At 46.0% G+C, this 13,138-nt stretch overlaps 1 protein-coding gene across 3 annotated transcripts in view; it reads left to right on the top strand.

Annotated features, from left to right (window-relative positions):
- Window positions 1–402: 402 nt before the first annotated feature.
- LOC126523984 (mitochondrial transcription rescue factor 1) overlaps window positions 403–13,138 on the top strand; it is a 41,016-nt gene continuing 28,280 nt past the window's right edge. Inside the window, exons 1-2 of one of the 3 annotated variants that reach the window (XM_055067004.2) lie at window positions 403–778; window positions 10,222–10,358. In XM_055067004.2, the coding sequence (XP_054922979.1) occupies window positions 551–778; window positions 10,222–10,358 (365 nt within the window). In that variant the 5' untranslated portion in view covers window positions 403–550. Of the gene's footprint in view, window positions 779–933; window positions 1,182–10,221; window positions 10,359–13,138 lie in introns of those variants that run through there. The other 2 variants (XM_055067003.2, XR_011895339.1) reach the window with 2 other exon arrangements.

Here is a 13,138-nt window from a genome sequence, read left to right as displayed (position 1 = left end):
GCACAATTTAACTCAGGGCAACGGCGGCGTAATAAACGAAAAACCGCTCGGGATGCCCTTAAAAGTCAGTTTAGAGTGTGCCTTAACTCGATATGACTCAGCGCTACATGTATTCTGCTGCGCCTCGATCGTGCTCCCGCCAGTTTGGTTGCTGTGTGGCAAACGTAGCGCCTACATAAATATGTAGGCGCTACGTTTGCTACACAGCAACTGAACTGGCGGGAGCACGATCGAGGCGCAGCAGCCAGAAACCCAGTAAAGCCACAGAACACCTGGTAAAGCGTGTGCAAAACCCCGTTTCCGTTTCCTGTTGTACAGCGCCACCTGTGGTCGCATACTTTAGTTCACGACGCCACCGCTATGCTTATTTCCGTAGCACTGTGGAAGGTACAGTTTCCCTTCTCTAAGTTTGTATAGGTGTTCTGTGGTTCTAATATGTGCCTCCAATGAATCGCAGGCGAGTTCATTGCAGTACCAACCGCGGAGTATAAATCGCTCGTCACTCCTGCAGCCACAGCCAGCCCTGTACTACTGCGTCAGGCCGTGGACTATGCTTGCGTTTGGCGCCGTACGCGTGATGACCCGCTGGTCAGTACGCCGATGCATTCTCTTGGCGACAGCGGCGAGGCCAAGCACGGCGAAGTCTCTGGTCACGGATCGCTGTGCGTTGTTGCTCAGCGATCATACTACCTACCTGTGGACAGCTCGCAACGTTCCGTGCTTGCAGCCCCTGAGGAGCAAGTCCAAGAAAGCGAAGAGCAAGCCACCGGCCGCCCAGGTTTAGTAGCAGTGGCCAGTGCTTGTGATCTTGCTGGGCTTCTACGGTCTGCCTGCATTATTATAGGTTGCCACAATTTGCGGTAGTTGCTAATTGCGTGTAAGCACTCTCCACTTTGCTCAATGAAGTGACTCCATTCATCGTACGTACCTTTTACGCAGACGCGGAGAGTGGCCCTTGGTTGTTTTATTGCCTAGTAGTTTATGGTTATTGTTAATTGGCTGGCAGCATCGAAGCTGCGCGTGAGGTTCAAGGAAAAATGAAGTTGTATTTCAAGTGCTGGCACTGATAGTGCAATTGAAGACATTGTCGGGTAGTGGTACCTTTGAGGAGACAATGTTTGTAGACTCCAGAAGAGACTGGCAACCAATTAACCACGCGAACTTCTCTGGTCTAGTTGAAGGTATGCTATCAAACGGAACCAATTTCAAGAAGGGGGAAAAATCGGGAGAATTTTCCAGTTTGTAAACTTTATTGTAAATTGTGCAAACGCTGGCAACACCGCTGAGGTTGATGGCGACAGTGTGGGGCAATAACTAGGAAAATGGGGAATAAATTATGAATTAAATGAAGTTTGACATGATTGCAACTTCAACATCATCGAAGGTAATTGTAGTTAGCTGTATATAAGCACTTGATGTGAAAGATTGAGAGAGAGGGCTGATGTTGAACCAGATCACCTGTCCTTGTTATTGTCAGCTGCAAAAACAGGTGCTTTTCACTCTGTGTCTGTCAGCCTTGTTTTCTACACTTGCCAAATGTAGAGGTTTCGTGTGTAGTGAGGGTAGCTTCTGCACAGGTCATGTAAACTTCCTATCCTGTCTTTTGATGGCACATGTGTACGTGAATGGCCAAAGTAGACTCTGGTGGCCCTTCCAGGCTGCCAAATGCACCTGTAGCAATTCACCTGCTGGGAAGTAACTTTAATTGTCACTGGTTAATGCTGTAGTCAGTGAGAAGTCAAGAATGCTTCAGTGGCTACTTCTGAGAGGGCTTGATGTGCCTGCATGCCATCCTACTGCGCTTTGAGAAATAGTTTCCTCACATATCCTGCACATGCAAATTGAGCTGCTGTCACAAACCATATTTATTTATTTGTTTACTTATTTACAGTACCCTTAAAGGGCCCCTGAAACGGTTCGGACAAATTTCGTAGACGCGTAGGGTAGAATTTAAGTAGAAGATTCGCACCACAATTGAGGTGAAGCGTTACGTATTAATGGAGCTACAAGCGATTAGAAGTTACCCTCCTCCCTAGTCATGCTTTTCCTCCTCAACTCGTTCGCCGAGCCATCGGGGCTAAGCTCCGCCTTCACTGGTTTCGCGTCACGATGCGACGTCACATCGTCGCTTCCGGTTGTTTTGGAGCCCACCCCGCCCGCGTGAAACCTCTCCGCTAGCCGCTTGGCCGTCGACCCCAAGCGAGAGCTATCGAAGCAGCGTGCGTTGCGAGCATTCCGTCGTAGCGCCGAACGTGTCTGGTATTCCGGTAACCACAGGCAAGCTGGTCATTTCGGCAAATGAATGGAGGCATAAACTCAAGCTGATGAAGGAACTTTAGCGTAGACGTACGTGCGGCCTGCACGGTCCAGCCACTTGTTGGCGCAGCGCTTAACCAGCCAAACAAAGCGCTAATATTGCTCTAACCAAGTGTAAAACATTTTAAACATTTATAAAAACAAAGTGTTGATGATTACACTCCTGCGAAAAATGCACACCAGCAGCAAAGAAGAATACACTTCGTTACTGCTACTGTGTATGGTTGAGCTCTGTGCCACCAGGTGGCTGCACCGTGCAGACCATTCGCATTTGCGATTCTGCTCATCCCGTGGCTCATCCCGTTACGGCACAGTCAAGCGGCCAGACCCTGTCCTCTTGCGCTTGCATTTGCCCTAATACCGGACTCGCGAAACGCTATTGCGTTAGTAATTTTCCGGTGTAAAGTGACGACCACAAACGCGCAAACCCTGGCGCCGATCGGATAGCGGCAGTCCGATGCGCAGCAGCCAGTTCGCTCGTATGCTGCCTTGCAGAGGGACACGATGTCGCAGCTTGACATATTGCCAGTCGCTACGTTTGCAGTCCACAAAGCAACAAAGTCGAATCATAGTGCTCGTGAAAAGACCGAGACCGACTCTGACCGCGGAGCTCTCGTCAAAATGGAGTACGTTGTAACACAAGCAGACGACACTTGCTGTGTGCCGGAAGTGCTTAATTGTATTGAAAAATTGTTCTTGTGCATTCTCTTTATGTTACTTTCTGTTTATAAAAACAAATGAACTAACATTCCAACTATTACGAAGATCATTTGTTTACCATAATGCTGGAAAAATTATTGATCACGCGCCCTGGTCAGCCAATCGGATAGCTCGCCCCACTGACGTCATATGGGTGATTTTCGTCATATGGGTAGGGGCGGCTTAAAATTGCGCCGAGCAGCGTGCTCCGATCGGCAGCGATGTGCATTTTTAAAACCTTATAATAAATTACACGCTTTACGCGGAGCATTTAGATGTGTCAATTAATGATCACAAGGACCTACTCTAACGACTCAGTACGTTTGTGGAAAATCGTCAAAATCGTTTCAGGGTCCCTTTAAGGGTCCTCAGCTAAGGATATTACATAAGGGGGGTAGTATGAATATAAAAGTGATTACAATGTAGTAGTCGCAAAAAACAATAGGACAAAGTGCTGAACAAAAGCACGCTAACAGAGTTTGGCTTGTAAACAGTAATGAAAATTACAAAAAAATTATGCACAGAGCACAATCATATGGTGAAAATATGCGTGCTCACATAGACTATGGCATTAACACGTATTTAACAAGTATTTAATAGTAACTCGCAACAAACAGGAGGCTAATAAAAAGGCAAATAATAGTGCATAGCCTGTTAGGAAATTTTACAGGGCCAGGTTCAGTGGCAATATTTGAGGGCAAGCTGTTCCAATCAACAGGGGTACGGGGTATAAAAGAGCCTGCATATTGTAATGTGTGACGGTATGCGCTTGATTTTGAAATGGTGATCCCGGCGTGGAAAGATGACAAGTGGTGACTGAAAGAAATTGTCATTGCTAAATCGTCATGATAAAGTTTGTGAAGCAGGCAAAGACTTGTTCATTAGCGGCGAAGGGGTAGTGCTTGTAAATCGGCACATGCTTTTAATGGCATATTGGAAGGCTAGTGTAAGATCAGTAGACAGAAAAGATGAAGCAAGCAGCCCAGTTTTTAAGAGATTGTATGTCTTTGATGATGTGTGCCTGACTGAAATCCCATACTGCCGAGGGGTATTCGAGATTCGGGCGGATTAGTGTAGTGTAAGCAAGTTTACGTATGTTAACAAGAACATGTGTTAGATTGTGTTTGATGATGCCAAGAGAGTGATTAGCAGCTGCAAGGGTGGCATAAATGTGATGGTTCCAGGTTAAATTGTAATGTAAATGAACGCCTAGACACTTATAGGTTGAGATGAGTTCCGCACTACTATGTTCTAAATTATATGAAATGGAGACTTAAATGGCTTGGTTGTTAAAAGATATAATTTGGTTTTAGTAAGATCTAGGGGAATTAACCATGACTTGCGCCACATGTTGTGTCTAAATTATTTTGGGGCGTTATGTGAGCACTGTCGCAACACACTGTCATGGCTAAAGGCTAGCAAGAGAACAGAAGAAAACGAATTGAGGGACACGAGTAGTGACCGTGCTCCCTTTGAAAGAACTGGCACATCGGCTCTTGTGGTATCTGAATGCAGAGCTGGTTTTTGTTTCTCATATCCTGGCGCTGCGTCCTGTTCTTTTTTTTGTGCGTTTTTTTGACGTCGCAATGCCTGGTGGAGGTGCTGAACTTCAACACCTGATGCTGGGGACTCCTATGCAGAACGGCACTTCCAGTCTGAACCCACAACCAGTTCCGGCTGTGGATACTCCTGTCCACCGCTACAGAGAGGTCTTATCCCCGAGGTCATTTCCTTGGAACTCCCCCAGCCAAGGAGTCCTCCAGCTAAAGAAATGGCAATGGAAGGCGCTTCCCAGATGACTGTTGAGCACCCTCGGATTCATGAGACCTTTCATGTGATGTTATTGAGGACTTCGAGGATTGGCTTGAATAGTATGGGAGAGTCCCCAAGGTGAATCATTGGACCTCGAGACAGAAACTCTTGCAGGTGTATTTAGTCCTGGCGGGCAGCGTTTGTACATGGTACGGGAACTGGGAGGGCACACTGTCTTCTTGGAATGAATTTCGGTAGCAACTTTTGGACACCTTTGTTAACAACGATCGTCGCGATTCAGCTCATAGAATTGCATATACAAAAACCAAATGAGAGTGTAGCCATGTTTGCGGAGGACATGAGCCGCCTCATTCGCCAAGCTGACCCCGCGATGCCTGAAACAAAAAAAATCCAACATTTGATATGAGGCGTCAAGGAGCAACTATTCACCAGTCTTATTTGCAACCCACCAACAGCTGTTGCGGAGTTCATCAAGAAGGCTACTACGATTGAGCGAGCACTTCAACAACGATGCCACCAGTACGACTGACCGAACAATGCCTCAATCAGTGCCTCTGCACTGACTGCTGCCAATAAGTGTTCCCTGCGTGAGCTCATCGGCAAGGTCATTCGGGAGGAGCTTCGCAACTTTGTGGTGACTCCGCAAGAACCTGTGGTAGCTTTTGTCACAGAGGTTGTAAGGCAAGTAATCAGGCGTTTTCTTTGCCCGAATCGCTACCAGACTAGTAGTCTATAAACTATGCATCAGCTGTCTGTCATCCAACCCCAGTGCCGCACAGCTCCCTGCCTTGCCCTTACAACAGTTGTTAACCCCTCCGTACCACCCACTACCGTCGCCAACCCCGCAACTTAATCTGCCCGTGGAAATGCTGTCCTACTACTCTCCGCCGACTACTTAAACTTGGTTGCAAAGGCCGCCCATCAGTTAACCACTTGTTTGCAAGACAGTCTTGTGGCGCTCTATCGGCCGACGTCCACTTTGCTACCATTGTGGGGAAGCCGGCCATATTTACTGCTTTTGCCTGTATTGTGACCCTGGATACCAGACCTTTGCAACCACCTTCCCTTGTGCTTGTTGTGACAACCGACGCAACACCAGCATATCCATGCCAGCACAGCCATTCGCTCTGCTGTATCGTCGATCCCGCTGTCCATCACCTGCACTGAGCACTTCACCGCCCTGTTGTAGTTATGTCGATGTAGTCCAGTGCAGGACTTCTAGTCCTCGTCGGGGAAACTAAATGTGGCGACTTGTGGGGGGAAGGTTGCCGTCTGTCGAGATACTGCAACACCCCCAACGCCATCAGCATAACCGGACTATACGTCGCCAACCCCAATGGAAATAGTTACCGCCGACCTCGCCGTTTACATAGATGGACGCCCAGTGACAACACTAGTAGATACTAGTGCGGACTTTTCTATAGTACGCCAAAAACTCGGTGCGGACTTCTCTATAGTAAGCAGAAAACTCGCTGATTGCCTTAAGAAGGCCAAGACTTCATGGTTGGGTCCCTGCATAAGAACTGCAGGAAGGCAGTTGATGATGCCTATAGGGGCAAAGTTACCGCTAGAATTAATGTCGGTGCCTCGGCCTTCGTTGCTACCTTTGTCATTTTGCTGAAATGTTGTAAAGACCTGATCTTGGGAATAGATTTTCTTGGCCCATTCCCAACTTCTGCTGTGGGTCATTGATGGATTATCGTAGCCACAAACTACTTCACTCGCTACGCCGAAACCAAGGCTCTGGAGCGGAGCACGGCAAGTAAAGCAGCCCGATTTTTTATAGAGGATGTTGTACTGAGGCACGGAGCTGCAGCAGTAGTATTAACTGACAGGGGATCTGCGTTTACAGCTGAGCTATTGGGTACTGTATTAAGACTTAGTGGAACAGCTCACCAGCAAAAAATGGTATACGACCTGCAAATGAATGAACTGACAGAATGGCTGAACGCTCGCAGATGTGCTCTCCCTGTACGTGGATGTGGAGCACAAGAATTGTGATGAAATCTTGCCGTGTGTCACCTTTGCATACAACACGGCTCAGCAAGAGAGCACAACTATGCTGGATGTGATGCTGCCACATAAATGCAATGGCATTGAAACGGTTGCTGAAGACTTCACTCAGCGTGCTAAAGAAGCCCAACAACTTGCTCACATACGTGTTCATAGGCAGCAGGATTGCGACTTGATATGCTATAATCTTCGTCACCGACCAGTCTCTTACGAGCCCGGAGAGAGAGTTTGGGTTTGGAGTAGCATTCGCCGTTGCGGCCTTTTGGAGGTACTGTTAAGGCACTACTTCGGGTCATATAGTTCTTCGGTGGCTCACTGATGTCGACTATAAGGTTGCTCCTGATAGTCCATATTGCTCAACACATCGACGGCATCTACAGGAGCTTGTGCACGTGATGCGGATTTGTCTGAGTGAATTTACTGCTGCGTGTCCCGGTCCTGCTGCTGTGATGATAATGCATCAGGACAATGCTTTCTGGGAAGAGAGGCTAACGTCATGACTAAAGGCTAGCAAGAGAACAGAAGAAAACGAATGAAAGGACATGAGCAGCCACCACGCTCCCTTTGAAAAAGGACCAAGTTGCCACGTCAGCTCTTGTGGTCTCTGAATACAGAGCTAGTTTTTGTTTCTCGCATCCTTGTCCTGTGTCCTGTTCTTTTTTTTAACGTCACAACAATGTGTTGCATGACAAAGTACGAAATCATCAACAAAAACGTTAATGTGGGATGAAATGGAGTTAGGTAGATCATTAATATACACAAGGCACAGTAACGGCCCAAGCACATTCTCCTGAGGCACTCTGGATGTGACGTGACTAACAGTGGAATAAGAGTTGGTAGCTTAGGTGCACTTTAGTCTAGATACTAAGAAATCAGTTATCCACTCTAAAACATGGGGTTGAATGTAAGTCCTGAAAGTTTAGCCAGGCATCTGTAATGAGGCAAACGATCGAAAGCTTTGGAGAAGTCTAGGAATTGTTAACCTGGAATCCGGCTTCAATAGTTGGTTACAAATCGTGAAGAAACCCCATGAGCTATGTGTCACAAAAGTAGCCTTTTCTAAAGCTCTGCTGGTACTGAAATATTAAACTGTGATCGAGATAGTTGATGACTTGCGAATGGATAATGTGTTCTATAAATTTGCAAAATGTGCTGGCTAATAATATTGATCGGTAGTAAAGGGGTGAGAAACGTTCACTGGATTTATAAAATTGGTTGAATTTAGCTACTCGCCAGTCTTGAGGAGTGGAACCAGTGGGAAGTGATTACGTGAACATTGCAGACAGCACTCGAGAGTGTGAACAGCCAACATGCATGATCAGCCAAGGTTGGTAGCTGTGGGGACCGAAAAGGAACTAATTTACTGGCAGTTTCCAAGTGGGGCAAGAGACATGCTTGAATGTATGTACACTTGAGATAAAAAAAAAATGTGACCAGGCTGTGTGAAATAAAGGAAACCTCCTCGATGCTTTGGCATGTAACCTGAAACAGAAGTCTGCAGTACAGACTCAGTGGTAGTTGAGATTCAGTGGCTTTGCGAACATTGCAGAATGTTTGTCAGTGTTAGATTGTTGTGTGAGTTGCAAGAAAATTCATATTCCTATTATTTTTCCACAAAATCTGGTCTGCATACTTTTGATCGTGGGTGTATGTTTAGGTTAGGTTTCATTAAATGTGACCTCCAGTTCTGGTAGCAGGTTGTAGGATTGGGCTTGTCGGTAATCCATAACAAATGAGAATGCTGACACAAGCGCTTATGTCTCTTTGTCACTCATCTGTCTTTTGCACAGTATTATACTTTTGGTAGCAATTTCACGGGAGTGTGTCTTATCCAGTACTTTGCACAATGCCAACTTCACAGAGTGCATCAGTCTTTCCCACTGCTGTACTTGACATGGTTGACTTCCAGTCGATGGGATGGAAAACTATGAAAGAGGCAAAGCATGAGCTGTGCGTGGTTCTCCAGAAATGTCACACAATAAAGACTTTTAGCCTGTCTGCTATTCTGGCAAACGGGGGTGGTTTGGGCAGATTGCCGGATTTGTGGGGGCGTAAGCGTGAGCGGCCGGAGCGGTGCAGCCGCCTGGGGGCGTAGAGTTCAACCAGACAAACACAGAGCTAGAACTGCAGTAACCCACTATATCCTGCTTTGCTGCTGGTGTAAATTTTTGGCAGCGGCGTAATTGTGAACACGATTACGCTGCTGTCGAAAATTTACACCAGAAGCTAAGCAGAATATAGTAATTAGCGTTGTGTTTGTGCTTTGCACCACCAGCTGGCGCCACCAATCTGGCCGCTCGTGTTTATGCCCCCGCTAAACCGGCAAACCGCCCGCACTTGCCAGAATACCGGACACTCTAAAATTCTCTATTATTGATGCTCTCTTTAATGCAGGCACAATCTCTTAACAGGAGATTAACAAAACTGCTGTGCGTTCACAAGAGGCAATGTGAATAGAGGAAGCTTAACTGAAAAAGTGTCTGGTTGGCTATCCTGCACAAGGCAGGGTGTAACAGCTGGGAATAGAAAGAAAAAAGAAATTAATGTAACTCTCCAGACATAGAGGCTGATTGTTTATGCTTCACAGTTCTCTTGCACCTCTTATTTTTCAAGGTAAAATAATGCTACAAAGCTGACACTGGCACAGTTTTGTTTTTGTTTTTTATTGCTCATGGTTCTGGCATATTTCAAAACTATAATGTGATAAACAATACAAAGAGTAGTAAGTCCACACTTGTCTTAGCCATGTAAATTATGTCAACTCCTTGTTCATTTGTACCTTGAAATAGCACAGATGCCAAAGAATTAATGGGATAGAGAGTATTCCTAAATATATGTGCACAGACACTCTTACAGTTTCCGTTACTCTGTTCTTGTGTTTGCCACAATGTATGGGGATCCAGCTGCTTGCATTCGTAAATTTACTGGTGGCTTTGAAGTAATTGCAGTAAGTTGCAAATTGCAGTAAGTTGTGAAGTGAAAAAAAGTTTAGCTGTCGTTGCCATGTCACTTGACAAATCATTTTCTGGCAACTTGCTGTCCCTTGTGCAATGCTTGTCGAGCATTGGTAATACATGTTTTCTGTAAGCATCCAGCAGTCCACAGTTAGTGCACATGCAAGCCCCAGCTTTGGAAACTTATTGTTTTATGGGCTTGACTCAACATTTTGCTGCTCTGAGCGAGACGGTCCTTATGGATTGGCTGCTTCAGATATAGTGCACACACGTGCACCAGTGCTCTTGAGCTGGCATCCACAAAGGTGTGCTTAGTGCCTAACAGTACCATGCATGTTTTCAGGTACCACCATGAGGAGTGCTGAATTCACCTTCTTTTTTGATGTAAAGTGCTTCAATGACGAGAGCGTGCAGACGTTTTTGGCACTTGTGCTGGTTGCTGACAGACTTGCACCTCATTGTGAAGGATGAAGAAGAGGACGAGGAAGAGGGTGAGGAGGAGGAAGCAGAGAGCCAGGAGTATGGAGACAATGAGCGGGTGGCCTTTGTGAGCTCACTTCGAATAGACAGCATTATGAAAGCTGGCATCAACATGTCCAAGACGTACGTATACAGTCGGCACTTCTCCCGGCTGCCTGGTGTTGCCATTTGGGTACGGTAGTGTCTTATAGCTGCAATGCAACATGATGCCCAAAAACTAGACATGTGACTGAGGACTTGTATGATATGTGATATACAGCATGCAGCAATGTGAAAGGAAACACTTTTACCCAAGGAGCTATTTTTGTAAATGTGCAAGTCAGGCAATGCGGTGAGGCAGGCTAGTTGGTGGCAGCAACTTGCATTCATGTTTTCAGCGTATGCTTACTACAGATATGCAGAAAAAGACAAGTAGACTGGACAAGTACTGGGCATCGACCGATTTTATTACACGGTTACACATAAATACATAAGTGTGCAGACACAGGCATGCAGCACAAGCAAGGGTGCAGTCGCACCTATCAACCACTACATCTGGCATATATTCATGTCCTAGAAACACTGACTATGCTGAAAAAAGCAAGTGAAACTATCACCACTGCATGCAAGCGAGGTCAGGACCTCACTTGCAGCTGTTTGCTATATAATAGTTCTCATGTTGAAGTACAAGGTTTATGGAACTGTTTTATTTTAGCACAGGAACAGAGAAAATTACCAGTTTTAAAAGCCAAAGGTAGGCACTGCACTGGTTCCTAATGTCCTGGGCCCTGCTTCGTTTCTGGGAAGTGATAATGGCAGTGCTTTTTTTTTCTTTCTTTCAGTTTAGGTATCAGATATGTATAAATTTGCAAGTTCGTTGTGATGCATCCACTTATATTTCACACGTAATGTTTTGCACTGAGGCTGCTGTATACATTCACTGTCTTAAAAACTAGGCTTTCCATGTCATGCAATGTTTTGTTGTTTGCCCTTAAATGCACATATGGTGTTGCATAGGTGCACTGTCTGTCACCAGAAAATACAGCACACGCCTTTATGACAGATGTGATGACTTTGATTGAACAACACTTTGAAAAAGATTTACAGAGCCTACGTACCGTGGGAATCAACATTGTGCGAAGCATGTTGCAGGCTGCTGGCTATCCATCACGTTTGTGGTTCTCCTAAGAGTTACCAGATCGACCAGTGTGTTTGTGTAAAGCAAGCAGTTGTGTGTTTATGCAAAACTATGTGTCGAGAGAAGCAAAACAACAATGACGGCGATAGCGTGACTACAGTTCTTTCTTTACTCCCGGGAAAAAAAAACCATTACAACCTGGGCAGATCCTGAAGGTGGTACAGGGTTGCACGGCATCTTTCTTGTGTTATTAGCTACGAGGAAAGTACTGGGGAACGTGGGCCAATATTGAATGCGCTGCAGTCAACACAGCGTCTCAAAGTGTTAGCTGCCACAAAGAAAGATTGGACATTCCGTTTCGTGATGCAAAGACAAAGCTGAACTGTGATGCTTGCTGAAGAAAGATTGGTGAAGTGAATGGCAAAGAAAAGCAAGCCATATTTATTTAAAGGACCTCTCACCAGGCCTCATTGCAAATTTTGGTTGTACAGTTAACCTCAACATAATGAGGCAGGTAAAATCTGCAATTTGCCCCGTTATATCAAAATTTTGTTGTATTGAAATTACGAATGATAAGGTTTCACTGTCACGTCGACGATATCTTCACATCGGCGGTGCAAATTAAGTGAAGCCAGCCACGCTTTTGCGTGCACTCTGCCCCCATGGCTGATAGCGTCACCCACACTGGGACGACGCTATCATGAAAAGCTCCGGCAACGGGGAGCGAATGCTTCGTCTGTCCCTCGCTCCAACGGGTCACCAACACTCGAGATTACGCAACCTCCGATACTAAATGTGCTTGAAGACAGCTTACACGATGCCACGCCGTCTTGGCACGCCCACTCTTTGCACACGTGGTAGATTATATCTAAAGCAGGGTGTGTGGCTGCGTATGTGCTCAGCCGCACTTACAGCCATGCGCAGCCAAGGCCAAGATGCACGCCAACTTACCCACCCTGCTCCTCACGCGCGCTTGATCATGTTAGTGCGAGCTCGCTTTCCTCCCCCTCTTTCCATTTGCTCGCACAGGAAGGCGGCACTCATGCATGAAGCCACCATCCTTGTTTCTCACCTTCACACCGTTTCACTCGCACATAAAGCACAAAGTGCGCAGGGCACGATAGGATCTCATCACACTGACTTTATGGGGAACATGATACTGCTTCACTTCGGTGGGCACTCTTGTGGTGCCAGGTGCAGTTTGAGAGGCGAGTTTGCAAGCTGCCGCTTGTAATTAAATAATTTGGCCATCTGCATCCACAGAAGCTCCCATTTATCCTTTTGGCATTCCTTTGCGGTGGAAGCGGAATTCCGTTATATTGAAATCCCATACAAACACACTTCTTTATACTGAGGTTCTAATTACTTGGTGTTTTATGGACAAGAGGTTATGAAAAGTTAAATATATCATTATATCGAGACTTTCGTTATATTGAAGTTCGTTTATCGAAGTTTAACTGTACACTGGAAGTTATGAGACGCCGTCCAGGCTGCCTTTCACCAAAGTAATTTTTCAAATGGATTGATTATTAGAGCAGATAGAACTGAAGGAAAGGTTGTGTTTTCATGCCACCAGAGGGTGAGCATCACTGCAAGCAGGGCTACTCTCTCCTTTGCCTCAAATTGGCTCTGCAAGCTGCTTTCCTACTGTGCCTCCTGTCTTTTTTTTTCTTCTCTTCCTTTTTGCTGCTCGGAGCACTCCAGTTGTGGTGTTGTGCATTTGGCATTGGATGATTTACCAAACTTGTGTGCCATGCCCAGTGACGTTGCAAGCAGTACATTTTAC

Source organism: Dermacentor andersoni, chromosome 6 (assembly GCF_023375885.2).
Source record: "Dermacentor andersoni chromosome 6, qqDerAnde1_hic_scaffold, whole genome shotgun sequence".
Lineage (NCBI taxonomy): Eukaryota > Metazoa > Arthropoda > Arachnida > Ixodida > Ixodidae > Dermacentor > Dermacentor andersoni.
This window is presented reverse-complemented; position numbering and strand designations above follow the sequence as displayed.